At 41.1% G+C, this 19766-nt stretch overlaps 1 protein-coding gene across 2 annotated transcripts in view; it reads left to right on the top strand.

Moving 5' to 3' along the window:
• Window positions 1-19766, top strand: part of SAXO1 (stabilizer of axonemal microtubules 1) — a 132587-nt gene that overhangs the window by 82105 nt on the left and 30716 nt on the right. For both annotated transcript variants that reach the window (XM_037797808.1, XM_037797807.1), the window contains exon 2: window positions 18906-19085. In XM_037797808.1, the coding sequence (XP_037653736.1) occupies window positions 18906-19085 (180 nt within the window). The remainder of the gene's footprint in view (window positions 1-18905; window positions 19086-19766) is intronic.

Here is a 19766-nt window from a genome sequence, read left to right as displayed (position 1 = left end):
CTTTGTCTGGGGCTTGTTTAAACTGGTTTTGCCTCCATTTCCCTTATTCCATGCTGTCTCTATGTGAAAACTAAACTTATCCCTTTCTTACATTATTTAACAATTTCTTCTTTTATGGTTAATACTTTTATCTATGAAATCTTTACTTACCCCTAAGTAACAGATACACTCCTATGTTTTCCTCTAAAAGCTTGATAATTTTGACTTTTGTATTTAGGTTTGTGATCCATTTCAAGTTCTGTATGTGTACGATGTGAGGTAGAGGGACTTGTTCTTTTAAAACCAATTTCTAGGCTTTGGTCACATAGGAAGCACCACATAACTGGGTTACACAAATGGTGAGGCGTGTGTGTGTGTGGCAACTGGTGGGTTTTCTTTTCAGTTTGTGTTTGCAGGTGTGCAGGTATCAGGCCACAATGGACAGAACTTCTTACACCACCTGCTCAGTGGTCTTCTTTCATGTTTTCAGCAATTATGTATTCAAGGCCCATCATGTGCCATGCACTGAGGTGGTGGTACACGGGGTCTGCCCTGTGGGGAAGTTAGGTTCCGAGCTGGATGTGATGAGTATGTGGTGTGGGAATGTAGAGTGGAGTCAGCACAACATGGTCTGGGGTTCTGGGAAGGCTTCTGGGAGGGTGTGATTTTTGAGCTGAAACCTGAGGTAGATGAAACAGAATGGATAGGAATAGCGTTCCAAGTATAGTGTCCCCAGGACTTTGGGAAAGGAGATGTGCAAAGTTAGAGCAGCTCAGGGTGGTGCCTCCTTCCCTAGACTGGTTCTTGAAGTATTGGAAAGAGAAAGTGCCTTGGTGACCAGCATGTTTTTATGTCTCTCTTCAAGGCTCAGTGGGGCCATTGCCCAAATCCCAACCTCATGTGTCCTAGGGATGTCTTGACCAACATACCTTCTCCGGGAGGTTTCTCCAATTAATCTAAGTATTTTTCACAGAAGAAACTCTTCCTTTTGATTGTCAAGGGAGAAGTGTTTGGGAAGACCCTTGAGGTGCTGTTCTCTCCAGGTTCTCAGCTTCTCATGGATCATCAGCTTTTGCTGACTTCCCTGCTGCCCCACCGAGCCTGACCCTATGGCTGTGTATTCCAGGAGAATGCCTCTTGTTGCCTGAGTCCCTGAGCTTCTCTTTGCTGCTGAACCCGAGTCTTCCCCATAGCTGCTGACCATTGCTGTGGTAAGACCTGACATTGGGCCCAGTGGGCCTAGCTGGGCCCCAGCACCACTTCTCCTGGAGGCATGTCTGCCACTCTTTTCTAATCAGCCCTTTGCACAGTCCCCACAGTACCCTGTGCATACTCGTGAACCTCTCTTCTTGCTTCCATTCCCACCTCCTCAGCTTTTACTCTGCAGGTACAGTCCTGAGGTACAGGCAGCCAGAGGTGTGCTCCCCAGATTCCCTCCTCTTCTCTTACATTGTCTCTTTAACAGCATCTGCCTCTCCTGTGCAATCATATTTCCTTTGCAGTCCAGGCTGTTACTCCATTAATTATTTGTGCCCACCAAAGGATCCCTATCTGTTAATCAGTTCCCTGACTGACACAGATGATCTGATTTCATGTCTTTACCCACTACCCTATGATGATATTCACACATTGTGTTCTTTCTGGATAATTTCTTGAGCTCCTCTTCTACGTTTGGTTTCTCTTCTTTCCACTTCAGCACCACTAATTCTGAGATTCTTCCCCAGTCACTCTACTAAAACTGTGTTATAGTCACCAAAGGTGGCCTTTTCAGTCCTTGTGCCTATTGATTTCCCTGTGGCGTTAAACGTTTAAACACTTAAAACTTTTCCTTATGTGACATCTCTGACGCTGAATTTTCTTCCACTTTTTGTTAGTTTTTCCCCATGAAACTACTACTTCTTCCAAATGTGCTGTTTATCAAGATTTTGGCCTTGTTTTTAATCCTTTCCCTTTTCTCCTTGGCAACCTCATTCATATTTTATGGCTTCGTTATCATTCCAGATGTCTTCTAAACTCGTGACTCGTAAACTCGTGACTCATCATTTCAACTGTTTGCAGACATCTCCACCAGGATTCTCTTCCCTCCTCCCCTCCCCTTCCCCTCCTCCCCTCCCCTTCCCCTCCTCCTCCCTTCCCTTCATGTATTTATCAAGTACCTACTGTGTTCAAGGAATTATTCTAGGTGATAAATTTCCCAGCCCTCATAGTGCCTAGAGTATAGTGTGTGTGGGGAGGTAGGCAATAAACAAGTATGCAAAATGTATGTGATGAGTTAAAGAGCTAAAAAAGAGAAGAGGAATATAGAATATTGGGATAGCTGTTGAATTTTAGATTGGGTGGCCAGGGAAGGCTTTACTGAGAAAAGATTACTTTTTTTTTTTTTAAGAGACCAATCAGGTTATACATTAAGGGTTCAACATCTCAGAGTTTGGAGATAGCCATTATAATTCAGGAATAGATTTGACTGCTGTAAGAGCTTACAATCTAGGGACCATTACAATAATCATTTCTCTGTTAACCTGTGCTCTAAGGTTTCATTCTGAGTTTACACACTGTAGTTAGTCCATATTGGTGAGGCATTATAGTGTTTGCCTTGGTTTCTGGAGTACTTCACTCAACATGCTGTCTACAGTATCCATTTACCTCTTCGCGTGTCTCACAGCTTCACTCCTTCCGGTAGTTGCTCAGTATTCCATTGTATGCATACAACACAGTTCACCATTCTGTTCCTCAGTCAGTGTACCCTTAGGCCACCTCCACCCATTACAAATCATGAACACCACCTCCGTAAACACCAGTGTGCAAATGTCCACCCATGTCTCTGCTCCCGGATCCTCCAAACACACACCCCACAATGAGGTCGCAGTACCCCATGGCCCCACATACTCAGCTTCGAGTAGAGCCACCACAGTGACCTCCAGAAAGGCTACACCGTTCTACCTCCTCATCAACAGTAAATACGTACATCCCTCTCTCCATGTTTTCTCCAGCACTTGTACCTCTTTTTATGTTTTTTCCCACAATCTTATAGCAATATATTCACATAACATGCAACCATCCACAGTGTACAATCAGTTGTTCACGGCATCTTCACATAGTTGTACATTTATCACCACAGTCAGCACTTGAACATATTGATTATTATGAAAAAGTGGTGTTTTTTTGGTGAATAATAAAAAAGATAATAAAAATAAAAATGTCATACAATACAGTATAATAGTAAGGACAAAAAGCAATGCCACTACCAAGAATCCCATATCCCTCCCTTATATCCCCCTCTCATACACATTTAACTTTGGTATATTGCCTTTGTTACAATTAATGGAAGCATACTGAAATGTTACTATTGACCATAGACTCCAGTTTGCTTTGATTATGTTTTTTCCCAAATACTATCCCTTTTTTTCAACACTCTGGATGGTTGACGTTCATTTGTTCTCCCACGTGAGAGCATTTTTATATTTGTACATTTAGCAACAGTCATTGGCCACACCAGTTTTTGCCAAGTTATACAGTCCCAGTCTTCATCAACTATCTTTACCTCTGGTGTCATACATTCCCCTTTCCTACCTCTTTTAACTTTACTCACAGACATCTTTGTTCCATGTATTTACAATATTGTGCTACCATCATACAGTATTATGCTATCCATTTCTGGATCTATACAGTCATTCCTGCTGAACATTTCTGTAGTCCTTCAGCATCAAATGCCTGATCTCTACCCTCTTTCCATCTCTTGGTAGCCTGTGTTATCAACTTTTAACTCTCAAAGTTTGCTTATTAGTGTTATTTCTTATTAGTGAGATCATACAGTATTTGTCCTTTTGTTTCTGGCTAATTTCACTCAACATAATGTCCTCAAGGTTCATCCACATTTTTATATGTTCCATGTATTTGTTCTTTCTTACAGCTGCATAATATTCCATCATGTGTATATACCACAGTTTGTTTATCCACTCGTCCGTTGATGGACATTTGTGCTGCTTCCATCTCTTGGCAATCATGAATAATGCTGCAGTAAACATCAGTTTACAAATGTCCGTTTGTGTCTTAGCTTTCAGTTCCTTTGAGTATATACCTAGCAATGGAATACCTGGGTCATATGGCAAATCTATACTTAGCTTCCTGAGGAACCTCCACACTGTCTTCCAGAGTGGTTGCACCATTCTACATTCCCACCAGCAATGAATAAGTGTGCCTCTTTCTTCACATCCTCTCCAGCACTTGTAGTTTTCTGTTTTTTGGATAATGGCTATCTCATTGTGGTTTTGATTTGCATTTTCCTAATAGCCAGTGAAGTTGAGCATTTTTTCATATGTTTTTGAGCCATTTGAATTTCCTCTTCGGAAAAGTGTCTGTCTGTGTCTTTTGCCTGTTTAATTGGGGTGTTTGTCTTTCTGTTGTTGAGTTGTAGGGTTGCTTTATATATTCGGGATATTAAACCCTTATCTGATATGTGGTTTCCAAATATTGTCTCCCATTGTGTAGGCTGCCTTTTTACTTTTCTAACAAAGCCCTTTGATGTGCAAAAGTGTTTGATTTTGAGGAGATCTCATTTGTCTATTTGTTCTTTGGTTGCTCGTGCTTTGGGTATAAGGTCTAGGAACCACCTCCTATGATAAGATCTTTATGATAATGTCCTATATTTTCTTCTAAGAGTCTTATGGTCTTAGCTCTTATGTTTAGGTCTTTGATCCATTAGAGTTAATTTTTTTGTATATGGTGTGAGGTAGGGGTCCTCTTTCATTCTTTTGGAAATGGATATCCAGCTCTCCAAACACCATTTATTGAAGAGGCTGCTCTGTCCCAATTGATTTGTCTTGACTGCCTTATCAAAGATCAATTGTCCATAGATGCGAGAGTCTATTTCTGAACACTTAATTTGATTCTATTGGTCAGTGTCTCTGTCCTTATGCCAGTACCATGCTTTTGGGCACTGTAGCTTTGTAATATGCTTCAAAGTCTGTAGTGTGAGACCTCCCACTTCATTCCTCTTTCTCAAGATATTTTTGGCTATTCGGGGCACCTTCCCCTTCCAAATAAATTTGGTTATTTGTTTTTCTATTTCTGCAAAGTAAGTTGTTGGGATTTTAATTGGTATTGCATTGAATCTATAAATCATTTTAGGTAGAGTTGACATCTTTTTTTTTTTTTTTTTAGAGTTGACATCTTAATTATATTTAGTCTTCCAATCCATTAACATGGTATGTTCTTCCAATTTTTTAGATCCTGTTCAATTTCTTTTAGCAGTTTCTTGTAATTTTCTTTGTTTAGGTCTTTTGTGGCCTTCGTTAAGTTTATTCCTAAATACTTGATTCTTTTGGTTGCTATTGTAAATGGAATTTTTAAAAAAATTTCTTCCTCTTGTTGCACATTACTTGTGTTTAAGAACACTACAGATTTTTGCATGTTGATCTTGTAGCCTGCCACTTTGCTGTATTCATTGATTAGCTCTAATAGCTTTGCTGTAGATTTTTCTGGATTTTCTACATATAGAATTATGTCTTCTGCAAACAGTGAAAGTTTTACTTCTTCCTCTCCAATTTGGATGCCTTTTATTTCTTTTTCTTGCCTGATTGCTCTAGCTAGAACTTCCAGCACAATGTTGAATAACAGTGGTGACAGTGGGCATCCCTGTCTTGTTTCAGATCTTAGAGGGAAAGCTTTCATTCTCTCTCCATTGTGTACAAAGTTAGCTGTGGGTTTTTGATATACTGCCTTTATCATATTGAGAAAATTCTCTTCTATTGCTATCCTTTGAAGTGTTTTCATCAAGAAAGGATGTTGAATTTTGTCAAATGCCTTGTCTGCATTGATGAAGATGATCGTGTGGTTCTTTGGCTTTGATTTATTGATGTGTATTACATTAATTGATTTTCTTATGTTGAACCAGCCTTGCATACCTGGAATAAACCCCACTTGGTCATGGTGTATAATTCTTTTAATGTGTTGCTGGATTCAATTTGTGAGTATTTTGTTGAGGATCTTTGCGTATATATTCATTAAAGAGATTGGTCTATAATTTTCTTGTTTTGTAGTATCTTTGTCTGATTTTGGTATTAGGGTGATGTTGGCTTCATAGAATGAGTTGGGTAGTTTTCCCTCCTCTTCTATTTTTTTGAAGAGTTTGAGCAGGATTGGTATTAATTCTTTCTTGAATGCTTGGTAGAATTCATGCTTGAAACCATCTGGTCCTGGGCTTTTCTTTTTTGGGAGCTTTTTGGTGACTGACTCAATCTCTTTACTTGTGATTGGTTTGTTGAGGTCCTCTGTTTCTTCTTGGGTCAATGTTGGTTGTTTATGCTTTTCTAGGAAGTTGTCCATTTTATGTAAGTTGTCTAGTTTATTAGTGTATAGTAGCTCATAGTATCTTCTCATTATCTCCTTTATTTCTGCAGGGTCAGTAGTTATGTTCCCTTTCCCATTTCTGATTGCATTTATTTGCACCTGTTCTCTCTCTCTCTCTCTCTCTCTCTCTCTCTCTCTCTCTCTCTCTCTCCCTCTCTCCCTCTCTCTCCTTTAAGCCTAGCTAGGGTCCAACAATTTTGTTGATTTTCTCAAAGAACCAGCTTCTGGTTTTGTTGATTCTCTCTATTGTTTTCCTGTTCTCAGTTTCATTTATTTCTGCTCTTATCTTTATTTCTTTCCTTCTGTTTGCTTTGGGGTTTGTTTGTTGTTCTTTCTCTAGTTCTTCCAGGTGGACAGTTAATTCCTCCATTTTTGCTCTTCTTCTCTTTTAATATAGGCATTTAAGGCAATAAATTTCCCTCTCAGCACCACCTTTGCTGCATCCCATAAGTTTTGATATGTTGTGTTTTTGTTGTCATTTGCCTTCAGGTATTTACTAATTTCTCTTGTAATTTCTTCCTTTACCCACTGGTTTTCTAAGAGTGTGTTGTTTCGTCTCCATATATTTGTGACTTTTACAGTCTTCTGCCTGTTATTTATTTCCAACTTCATTCCATTATGATCTGAGATAGTATTTTTTATAATATCAATATTTTTAAATTTGTTGAGGCTTGCTTTGTGACCCAGCATGTAGTCTATCCTAGAAAATGTTCCATGAGCACTTGAGAAGAATGCATTTCCTGCTGTTGTGGGGTATAGTGTTCTATAAATGTCTGTAAAGTCTAGTTCATTTATCATATAATTCAGCATCTCCGTTTCCTTGTTGATCCTCTGTCTAGATGTTCTATCCATTGATGAGAGCGGTATATTGAAATCTCCAAATATTATTTTAGAGTTATCTACTTCTCCTCTCAGTGTTCTCGGTGTCTGGCTCATGAATTTTGGGGCACTCTGGCTTGGTGCATAAATATTTGATTGTTACATTTTCTTGATGAATTGACCCTTTTATTAATATATAGTGTCCTTTGTTGTCTCTTTTAATTGTTTTACTTTTGATGTCTACTTTGTCTGATATTAATATAGCTACTCCTGATTTTTTCTGGTTGCTGTTTGCATGAAATATCTTTTTCCAACCTTTCACTTTCAGCCTATTTTTGTCCTTGTCTAAGAGTGAGTTTCTTGTAGACAGCATATAGAGGGGTCCTGTTTTTTAATCCATTCTGGCAGTCTGTATCTTTTTATTGGGGAGTTTAATCCATTAACATTTAGTGTTATTACTGTAAGGGCAGTACTTTCTTCTATCATTTTGTCTTTTGGATTTTATATGTCATGTCTTATTTTTTCCTCTCTCTCTTTTTACCCTTTTTGATAACCTTCATTTCTACACTCTTCTCCAAACCTCTTTCTCCTGTCTTTTCCTATCAGCCTGTAGCACTCCCTTTAGTATTTCTTGTAGCGCTGGTCTCATAGTCATGAACTCTCTCAGTGTCTGTTTGTCTAAAAATATTTTAATCTCTCCCTCATTTTTGAAGGACAGTTTTGCTGGATATACCATTCTTGGTTGGCAGTTCTTCTCTTTTAGTATGTTAAATATATCATACCACTGTCTTCTTGCCTGCATGGTTCCTGTGGAGAAATCTGTGCATAGTCTTATCGAGCTTCCCTTGTATGTGATGGATTGCTTTTCTCTTGCTGCTTTCGGAATTCTCTCTTTGTCTTTGACATTGGACAATCCGATCAGTAAGTGTCTTGGAGTACGTCTATTGGGGTCTATTCTGTTTGGGCTATGTTGTACTTCTTGAATCTCTAATTTTCTTTCATAAGAGTTGGGAAATTTTCAGAGATTATTTCTTCTGTTATTCTTTCTACCCCTTTCCTCCTCTCTTCTTCCTATGGGACACACATAACCTGTATGTTTGTGCGTTTTGTGTGGTCACTCAGCTCCCTAAGACCCTGCTCATATTTTTCCATTCTTTTCACCATCTGTTCTTTCATGTGTGTGAATTCAGATGTCTGATCTTCCAAAGCACTGATCCTTTCTTTTGCCTGTTCAAATCTACTGTTGTATCCCTCCATTGTCTTGTTCATTTCCTCCATTATGCCCTTCATTCCCATAAGTTCTGTCATTTGTTTTTTCAAGTTTATGAATTCTTCCCTGTGGTCATCCAGTGTCCTTCTTATATCCTTCATTTCTTTTGCTATGTCTTCCCTCAGTTCATTGACTTGATTTTTTAATTGATTTAGATTTGTTTGAACATCTCCAATTAGTTCTTCCTTCAGCTCATTGAATTGATTTAACAATATTTGCTTCAACCTCTGTATCTCAGTTGAACTATTAGTTTGTTCCTTTGGCTGATCCATATTTTCATGTTTCCTATTATGGCTCATTATCTTAAGCTGTCTAGGCATCTGACTTTCTTGATTAGTTTATTCTGGAGCTTGTTTTCACTATTTTACCTGGGATTTTCTCGTTGATTGACTTTGTTCTCTAACATTTGGTGTTCAGTTCAGCTTATTCTAGACCTTTAACTTAGATTCTGTTTAGTTGATCAGAGTTTTTCACCTCTTGTTTCTCTGTTTCTTGCCATGCCTCTATGTAGCCTTTTTTGTGTGGTGGTCTCCTCAGATATTGTCAGCCCCAGTCAGATTTTTCTAGTCCAGAGAGGCTCAGGTCTCGGGAGAAGTGTATGGAGTTTCCTTGAAAATGAGACCCTCCTGTGAGGCCTTTAGACTCTGTGCTTCTCCTATGCTGTCCAGCAGGTGGCACTTGCCAGCCCGCAGTTCCCTCACTGGTGTAAGGAGGTGGGGAGCCTTTAGTTCTCCAGGTGACCCTAACCCAGTCCAGGATGTTGCTGACTGAAGCTAGTTAATGAATTCCAAACCCTGGGATCTGAGCTCCCAAAAGGGTGGGAAGTTATGGTGTTTAGCGAATTTTCTCCACAAGTAGTCTTATTGGTTTGTCTCTCAGATCTGTCTTAGCTCTGCTCTTGCTTGGACCCAAATTGTAAGTCTTTGGGGCTTTCTGTAGTGGGCTTCTTAGAGTAATTGTTTTAGAAAAAGAGAAAAAAATTTAAAAAAAGAAAGGAAGGGCCCAGTATTGACTATTTACAGTCTTTACAGATCTAATGGGCTATCGAAATGCTAAAAGTTCGGAGTTGAGGGTGATTAAGGAGCAATCAAGAAAGCAGAGAAGCTGGCTTTTCAGACAAATTCTCTCCCTCCCTGGATTTGCATAGGGTCTGATTCTGTATGAGCTCTGAACTTCTCCATATTATATTCACCTGACTCCAAAAAGTCTCTGTTTTTATTTTGTTTTCTATTTTTTTGCTGTTTTGATAGCCCTATCTCCTCTCTGCTGGGCTGACAGCTCCCAGATTTTCAGGTGTCTGCTCTCAGTTTATCTATGGTTGCAGCTTTTGTTCTCCCTCCTGGTTCCCAGCATGGATGGCCCCTCCTCCCTCAGGATTATGCCTGGCAGGGAGGGGCGCAGGCCCCCTGACCACGAGAACTTACAGATTTTGCTGACCTCAGCTGTTCCACACATCCGTGAGCGTTGTATGACATCTATCCAATCCCAAATTCCTCTGTGATGTACAGTCCACGCAGTTCCTGGCTTTCTACCAACTGCCCCAGAGGAGTAACTACAACCTAGACCTCACCACTCTGCCATCTTGCCCTGCCTCCCAGAAAAGATTACTTTTGATCAAAGACTTAGAAGAAGAAATGAGAATGTTTAGGGGAGGAGCACATCAGGCAGAAAGAACAGCACCTGCAAAGGCCCTGAGGCAGAAGTATGCCTGGTGTTCAGGGGAGCATCAAGATGGTCACTGTGGCTGTGGCAGAGTAAATGAGGGTTAGAGTAGTAGGAGGTGGTGTCAGAGGGGTAAAGAGACACCAGATAATTTAGGACCTTTGTAGGTCACAGTAAGTACTTTTACTATCAGACAGGCATTGGAGGGTTTTGAGTAGAGAAGAGATGTGATCTGACTGCCATTTTTAAAATCGGATTACTCTGACTCCTGGGTTGAGAATAGACTGTGCAATGGGTGGGGTCATAGGGCATGCAAGCCTATCCCTTCCAAAAGTGAGCTCATGATTTCCAGCCCTTCTCCACACCTGTATTCTATTTCTTGGGTAATGACTCCACTATCTAGTCACCTCGACATGAACCCGTAGAGTCCTAATTCAATACATTTTACTGGGAAGTCTTCCAGTAGATCAGTGATTTTTCTGTGTCCTAGTGATATCTGGTAAACATTTAACAAACTGTCCTCATTTGTATTGTTTGCCAACAACTGTGGTATAAATTTTCCCATCATGGCCAATTTCTAGTCACCGAGGTGATGTCATCTAGCTCACAAAATTTCCCCACATTTAATAATCTCCTCCCTATCTGGTATGAACTGGCTCCTTCATGCCACTGTGTGCCCCCCTCCTTCCCATCTACAATCCCATTCACACTAGATTGGGGCCCCAGAAGTACAACTGTGATCTAGTTGCTGCCCTCAAATCCTCCACTGTATCCCCATTTACTATAGATCACAATCTTGATTCGCTGGTTGGCATTCAAGAATCTCAGCCTCCCTCTGGCTGCCTTAAGCAGTAGTAATAAAATGTCCAGAATTCTGAGAATGGAATAAGCTCAACATATATTGGCAGAGATCAAATATTGCAGTATTACATTAAAATAGTGATTTTTGATTTGGGGAGGAGTTTTCAGGAAAACCTTTGAGAATTGGATGAACACTGTAGACCCCATCCCCAGAAAAATATATTTTTACCCCAAAGTTGCAAACAATTTGAGGGCATTCATGGAGTCCAAGTAGACAATCAATGGTCTTGCCAGGGATCAATGACCCACTACACAATCCTACCTTAAGGTGACAAATGTCTCCCAGTGAAGGACAGATTTGGAAGGTATTTATAGGGGTCTAGACCCTCATCCCAGCTCAGTCCTCACCTCCTTGATGGAGTCTTTGCTGGTGGTTTATCTATTTTAGCCCCTGCCCACTTTCTTCCCAGTCAGAGCTAGAAGGGTCATGCTGAAATTTTACCCCATGGGCGCACTGTGCATTTGTGGAATATTGGCATTCTGTTTTGAAAGTTGGTTATATATGAGGAAAAGGGGCATAATAACTTGTTTCTCCCTAGACAATTCACCTTCATTTTTTTCCTTCCGTCTGTCTTTAAGTTGACTTCCCTCTTTCCCAGAATATAGGATTTAATATACCTGCCTCCTTTGTTTGTCCTAAGAAAACTAGTCACTGGCATTTTGGTTGACAAGAATTGCTCAATGACTAGATTAGGACACAGAATACAAAGGAGTAAGTGTGTTCAAATGTATCTTGTAGCAATATAACATATGGTCATACCAGTCAGTTTAGTAAACTTAGTAGTATTACACAGCAAAAAGATGTTATTTTCTACACGTATCTAAGTAAATTATAAGAACACGCAATTTAGAGGACTCCATATTTGCAAAATGCCAGTATTTTCTGCCCTGATCACCTTTCTTGATGTATTGCTTTGCAACTATCTACTAGCAAAATGCCTTTCAAAAGGATTAAAACACTAACTGGGACATCAGCAATGTATGAGCTACATTTGTTTCCGTATTCTTGTTAGCACTCCTCTGTTTGGTTTTGTAATTTTTTCACTTGTGTTAATTAAGTTTAAAATGACAGTTTATTATTTTAATCTACAGTTCATTATTTAATCTATTATTTAAAATAATATTGAACATTGAAAACAACCTGTATTTCCCTTTGTGTGAGTTGTCTTTCATGTTGTTAATTTGTCCATGGCAGTGATTTTTTATTTGGGGATGACCACTAGAATTATCTGGGGATGGGGTGGGGTTGGTTCTCAAATGTGGTGTTCTCCCCTGAAGGTTCCAACCTGTCCCAAAGTTTTCTGTGGTAAGGTCCTGCTACTGGAATGCTATGTCCCTTAGGCAAGCCAGGAAAGACAAAAGAGGTTGAGAATGTGTTGAGTTCTTAAAAATAATAGTTTATTTCTAGTTAGCTGTCTTCTTGGTTGAGGCAGGTAACATGGAATAGTGGAGAAAGCACAGGAATGAGACATGGGTCCTGGTTAGTTCTGTGACTTAACTGCCCTAACTCTTGACTTGATTAGCAAATGCTAATAATTACCTGGGCTTTGGCCTGATGGTTAGTGCCCCCTTAGACCCAGAAGTGAGGGGCCCTACATTGGGCCGTACATTTTAGAGACTCCACTTTGGTTCTCCCCTGACTACATCTTTCCTTGTGGGGCAAGTTGGGGCCAGAGGGACGTGCCCACTTGGAGCCCACATGATCCCCTTTCTAGACCTTGTTCCAAATATCTGGGACCCCTTAATTCCCTGCCCACATGGCCTCAAGTCCACTTGCATGGCCTCTGTGGGCCTCTTTCCTGGGTCTGCCTTCCTGAGAGCAGTTTATGCAGCTGATGTGCATAACCCTAGGACAAGGGATGGCCATGAGACAGTTGTTTGTAGGGTGTGTATGGATCTTGGACTTGTGGCTTGGGGGCGTTTACATAAGTGCAAGAGAGGCCCCTTTCATTGCGGATAGAGCCTAAGGTGGGAAGTGAAGGAAGGGGCCTGGGTTGGCTGTCTCCATGTTGCCATGGTCTGGCATGGAACTCCAAGGAGTTTGAGAATTCTAAATTTGAACCTGGCCTTCTAGGTTATTATGCAAGTATATTTGTCAAACTAGGAGGAAAAACTGTATTTCATTTATAGTTTGGTTGCTTGATTTATAATCATGCGTATGAAGAAAAATGGTATATGGGCCTTCATATACCACATCCCCACCTATTCCCACTTCCCCACCCCTGTACTCTTGACAGACATGGCTAATCAATTGAGGTGGATCACCATACTTGGATGTGGCCTCAGAAGGTTTTCAATGTGCTACGCCTCCCAGGCAGCCACTGCCACTTGATTTTCGTTGATATACCAGTTCAAGTCTGTTTGCCATGTTTGTACTAGATGATCTTTAAGGTCTCATGTTCTTTGTCACATAAAATGGTTTAACTCTGCTTTCTGTTACCCAGGATCTGATCCCTGGAAGGAGCAGGCACCAACAAAGGATTCCCATTTATAAGTCCCCCAGTTTGCTAGCACCATGGGCAGAATAGATGCTGGAGTTATTCATATTTTCCCACCACTGTTCTGACTCTTTAAAGATGTGTGTAGAGGAGGATAGGTAGGGAGTTGAGGAGTCTTGTCTCAAGATTGGCCTGAAGAATATCTACATATGTTCAGGAGTTTTTATTTTGCAGTTTATAAAACCATCCTCATTTGTCCCTTTGCCTCTGTGATATAAACGCAAGATAACAAATTTTAGTAAACATTTTTAAAGTTCATAAACCACTGTGGTTAAAGACAGACACACTGCAGGAGAAGCATTGGCTCCCCCATCCCCAGAGGCCAATAGGGTTGGCTTTGTGGGAGCATAAAGGGAGAAAACCATCCTGGAGACATGGGTCCTCTTCTGGGAAGGTCCTGCCTCTGACATGTCAGAGTTTTTGATATTCCAGACACCCTAGAATCTTCCTAAACCATCAGCATGGGAGGATGACTTTTTTGACTTGAGGTGTGGTTCTCCTTGGCACCTTGCCCCTCTTCTAAACTATGAATACATTTTCTGTGCTGTTTCCTCTCTTGCACAGCAGCTGTGACAGGTCACAAGTTCTAACTACTGTGGAAAAGGAAAACTGGGCTGCAAATCCTTTAAAAGTATGAACTTTGGATTTTAAATTGGATCATGAATGCAAGCCAATTATGTGGGAGGTGAAATGGGACCAGCTGTGTGATCCCGGACAGCACCCCGGGCTTCACTTGGTCTCAGGGTCCACATCTGTATGATGGAGAAGTAGGGCTGGCTGGTCTCTAGGGTCCTTCAAGGTTCAGCATTCTGTATTCTTTGTTTTCCTTGTTACTGTTATTACTTTACCTAATGACACTCTCTTGTTTAGATAGTAAAGAAATTCTGTGGAAACACTGGAGTTTTAAAGAGCAGTTGGAATTTAATCTATTTGTTGGTCAGTATAGAACCGTTTTATGGTCAGCAGGTAAATGGAGGGTGTCTTACTTTGGAAGTAGCTAAAGGGTCTCCAAAGGGGCAAGTCAGAGAACTGCTCTTAGGTTTATCAGAGCAGCCAGGAAACAGAGGTATTAGGTGTTTTGTTGGCTGGCATCCCATTAAGCCACACAATGTATGGCAGTGATTAAGAGCACAGTCTTTGGAATCAGGCAGACCTGAGTTCTAGTCCTGTCTTCAGTGTGACCTTGAGCCAGAAAACCTCTCCTAAGCCACAGTTTTTGTGTTTGTAAACTGGGGATGATAATAGTGCCTCCCTCATAGAATTGCTGTGAGGATTAAATGGGATAATATGCAAAACTCTTAACCCATGTCTGGTACATAGTAATTGCTCAGTATAAGTAGCCTATAAATTACAGAGCACTTGTCTTGGACTCGGCTTGGAAATTCCCCTCCAGTATCTGATTTAATCCACATAGTCATACTAACTGGTAGAAGTTGTTACTCACATATTACAGGAATTGAAGTTCAGAGAAATTAACTTTCTCACCTTGCACAAGTAGTAAGTGGCAGAGCCAAGATTGGAAACTAGATCTTCCACCATGCACTCCGCTTCTCCCAGTGCAGGAGAGCCCTCCTCCACCCACACCATGCTAGATTCAGCAGAGGAGTCCAGAAGACTCAGGTGGTAGAAATGGAAATATCCCCTGCCTCCAAGAACTTTCAGTACCGCAGTAGAGGCAAGATGAGTCATTGATATGTACTTACAAATAGGTTAGATTCTGAAAGACAATTGAAGGTTTATTTGAGAAGTCCCAGTTATATCACAGAATCTACTCTTCTTGTTGCCTGGTGGTGGCAGGAAGAATTGCTATGCATTTGTACTGATCAACAGTTTTGTTTGCAACTATGATAATCCCTAACCTGAAAGTTTATAGGTAGAGGACTGTGCAAGGCAGTACAGACAATGGAGGGACATGACACCTAGCACACTCAGAGGAGACAGTCATAGCCACTTACTGTGTAGTGGGATCATCAGTAGCTTGTGTGTGTGTGTGTGTGTGTAGCACAGGTAGTTGTGGTGGCAATTAAGATTAGCCTTGAAAGGGAAGCATTTTGGAGAAGTGGATGTGGCAGGAAAGAGAGCAGGTCTAGGGAACATTAGAACTGCATAAAACAAGCTCAGCTCTGTGGCTTGGAGTGGATTTTGGAAAGCTTCTTAAATTATATCTTTCATGTCTTTTAATGCCTCTAACAGTGTCTTAGGAAGGCAGGTCAAAAAGCCCAGGAAAAAGATAGTATCTGTTTTAGTTTCCTGGCTTCTAAAGCATTTACCGTTTAATGTGTTGGCTTAAACAACAGAAATCTATTGACTAAAGGTTTTGAGACTAGGTGAAGTCCAAAATCAAGGTGTCATCAAGGCAATGCTTTCTCCTAGAAGACCGTGGCTTTCTCGGACTGGCTGCTGGTGATCCTTGGTTCTTGGCTTTTTAACATGCATGTGGCATGTGGCTTCTCAGTTTTGTTGACTTTCAGCTTCGGGGTCTCCCGCTGGCTTTCTCTCTTCTTCCTTCCCTATAAGGCCTCCTGTAATAGGATTAAGACCCATCCTGAGTCAGTTGGGCTCCACCTTAACTGAAGAAACTTCATCAAAAGTTCCTCTGTGTATAATTGATTCACACCCACAGGAATGGCTTAAGTTTAAGAACATGTTTTTCTGGGGTACGTAGCTCCAAGCCACCACAGTCCATCCTCTGGACCCCAAAAAGCCATGTTCTTTCTACATGCAAAATACATTAATTTCATCACAACATATTAAAAGCCATAAGTCATGTCAGTAACAGTGCGAAGTATAAAATCTCATCACATGGTTGCTAACATGCCCACAGACATAGGGGGTTGGTGGTTTGATGGATTGAGCCCTCTACCACGGAATTTGCCCTTGGGAAGACTGTTGCTGCAAAGGAGAGGCTAGGCCTCCCTATAATTGTGCCTAAGAGCCTCCTCCCGAATGCCTCTTTGTTGCTCAGATGTGGCCCTCTCTCTCTAGCTAAGCCAACTTGAAAGGTGAAATCACTGCCCTCCCCCCTACGTGGGATCAGACACCCAGGGGAGTGAATCTCCCTGGCAACGTGGAATATGACTCCCGGGGAGGAATGTAGACCTGGCATCGTGGGACGGAGAACATCTTCTTGACCCAAAGGGGGATGTGAAAGGAAATGAAATAAGCTTGAGTGGCAGAGAGATTCCAAAAGGAGCCGAGAGGTCACTCTGGTGGGCACTCTTATGCACAATATAGACAACCCTTTTTAGGTTCTAATGAATTGGGGTAGCTAGTGGTGGATACCTGAAACTATTCAACTACAACCCAGAACCCATGAATCTTGAAGACAATTGTATAAAAATGTGGCTTATGAGGGGGGACAGTGGGATTGGGGGGGTCATAGGGATCACACTCCCGTTTGTCTAGTTTGTGGATGGATGAGTGGAAAGGTGGGGGAAGGAAACAAACAAACAAACAGACAAGGGCGCCCAGTGTTCTGTTTTACTTTAGTTGCTCCTTTTCACTTTAATTATTATTCTGGTTATTTTTGTGTGTATGGTAATGAGGGTGTTGGGGATTGATTTTGGTAATGAATGTTCAACTACGTAATGGTACTGTGAACAATCAAATGTATGATTTGTTTTGTATGACTGCGTGGTATGTGAATATATCTCAATAAAATGAATAGTAATAAAAAAAAATCTCATCACAGTTGCTCATGGGTGTGCTCTGTCCTGGGGCACAATTCCCCTCTTGTCTGTGGATTTGTAAAACTTGGAAAACAAGTTGTCTGCTTTCAGAATGCAATGATGGGCCAGGCATAGATAAACACTCCCATTCCTGAAGGGGGAAACTGGAAGAAAAATAGGGGTCATGGGTCCCAAACAGTTCTGAAACCCAGCAGAGCAAGCCATTAGATTTTTTTTTTTAATTTTTTTTTATTAAATTCAGTTTTATTGAAATACATTCACACACCATACAATCATCCATGGTATACAATCCACTGTCCACAGTATGATAACATAGTTATGCGTTCATCACCACAATCTATCTCTGAACATTTTCCTTACATCAGAAAACCAGAACAAGAATAAAAAACAAAAGCGAAAAAAAGAACACCCAAATCATCCCCCCATCCCACCCCATTTGTCCTTTAGTTTTTATCCCCATTCCTCCACTCATCCATACACTAGATAAAGGGGGTGTGATCCACAAGGTCTTCACAATCACACTGTCACCCCTTGTAATCTACATTATTATATAATTGTCTTCAGGAGTCCAGACTGCTGGGTTGGAGTTTGGTAGTTTCAGGTATTTACTTCCAGCTATTCCAATACATTAAAACCTAAGAGGTGTTATCTATATAATGCATAAGAATGTCCACCAGAGTGACCTCTCGACTCCATTTGAAATCTCTCAGCCACTATAACTATTTCGTCTCATTTTGCATCCCCCTTTTGGTCAACAAGATACTCTCAGTCCCACGATGCCGGGTCCACATTCATCCCCGGGAGTCATATTCTGCGTTGCCAGGGAGATTTACACCCCTGGGAGTCGGGTCCCATGTAGGGGGGAGAAGCCATTAGATTTTAAGGTCTAAGAGCCATCTGTGGATTGACATTTTGTCCTCTGGGCCTGATGGAGTGGCAGCCCCACCCTTTCAAGTGCTCATGCAGTGACCACGCCTTTCCCGAACACCAAGGTGAAGGTTCCATCCTGTCCAAGCACTGGGGTGGCAGGTCTCTCCCTGAACAATGGAGTGTGAGGTAGGATAGAAAGATCAGGAGAGAGAGAGATGGTAGTGGTGGTGGTGGTAGATATTCTAGGTATAAGATGGGCAGGGAAGCCTTTCTAAGGAGGTAGAACTTGAAGTGAGACCTGAAGGAATTAACTGAACCAGAGAATCTTTCAACGTGAAAATGGCTTCACATAACTGATGGTATTCAGTATACTCAGAACTGAGTTGGTTCTGCTATGTGTGATGCTGCTTGTGTGCAAGGGTGATGTGCAATATTGTCCTAGGCACCAGTTAATTATACAGGACACTAAGGGCTCCTAAAGCAGAGCCTTGGAGGCCCTGCTACTTCAGCATTAAGATCAGAGTTGCTGAGTTATTAAGAAGCCTGAGGAGAGCTTGGAGCAGCTGGGGTGGCACTCAGACGGCTGGGGGCAGGGGTGGTGCAATCTTTACCATTAGGATCTGGAAGTATTTCAGTATTTAAACAAGCAGTACTGAATGTTTAACAGCTGAACATCAGCCATGCATGTGTGAAATTTTAAGATCCAAAGAATTTTGGTGATTAAACAATTGCATTTATAGATCATCTTTAATCTTAGCCACTTCACATAGTTTACTAGAAGAAGAAAAAAGTTCAATTCCTGTTTGCAATGCATCCATGACTTTACTGTTCTGGGTCACATTTTGAAGAGGCGTTGCATTATCAAACAGGACTTATTCCTCCCAACCTAACTCCATGTGTTTTTTACAGGCGACATCACTGTCCACATCTTCCTACGAAGATTTATGATAAAACAGAGAAACCATGTCTTCTCTCTGAATACACCAAAAACTATCCTGTCTATCACTCTTACCTGCCCAGAGAATCCTTCAAGCCCAAGCTTATGTACCAGAAAGGGTCCATACCAATGGAAGGCCTGAGCACATCGAGGTGAGGAGAAATAGTCGTAATGTGTGCATGTACAGCATTTATGTAGCAATGTATGGTACTAATATACAATACAAATGTAATACTGTACAGTATTTTTGCTTTAATGTTAATATAGTCTAGCCCTGAAAGAAAATCCTGCATTTATTGGATTGCTCAGTTTTTTTCCAACTCCTTTTTAAAGGGAAAGGATTCTTGTTTGCAGGGCGTTAGAAACTAAGTCGATCTACTTAATAAAGGGATGGAGGTTAGGTATAGTAATAAGGGGATGAAAAGAAGGGTGCTGCTGCTGGAAAAGGAGCTTGGGGTTTTGGCCTCCTTGGGGTGATGGTAAAAAAGAACTTGGGAACAGAAGAAGAATGTGTATTTGAGAAATAGTGCTGTCGATGTGATGTTGAATTGGAGCCCCCATGAATGTTCTTCAATAAATCTGAACAAAGAAGAGTTTTCATTTTAAATTGCTCTTGATTTCTATCTGATTCTTTACATCCATGTCTGTGTGAGACAGAAGTGTCTTTATTGGGGGGGTGGGGAAGACTGATCACTCTCAGGATTGCTCTACAAATTGCAAGCCTCTGGCAGAATCTGCCATTGGCAACTTGCTAGTGGCCTCCAGGTAATGAGCTGTGACGCGGTAGAGTTGAAGCATCTTTGAGTTCAGTTGGGCAGGCTCTCAGTTTATGT

Source organism: Choloepus didactylus, chromosome 10, assembly GCF_015220235.1.
Source record: "Choloepus didactylus isolate mChoDid1 chromosome 10, mChoDid1.pri, whole genome shotgun sequence".
Classification (NCBI taxonomy): Eukaryota; Metazoa; Chordata; class Mammalia; order Pilosa; family Megalonychidae; genus Choloepus; species Choloepus didactylus.
Note: the sequence above shows the minus strand (reverse complement) of the source record. Positions and strands in the feature narration are given on the sequence as shown.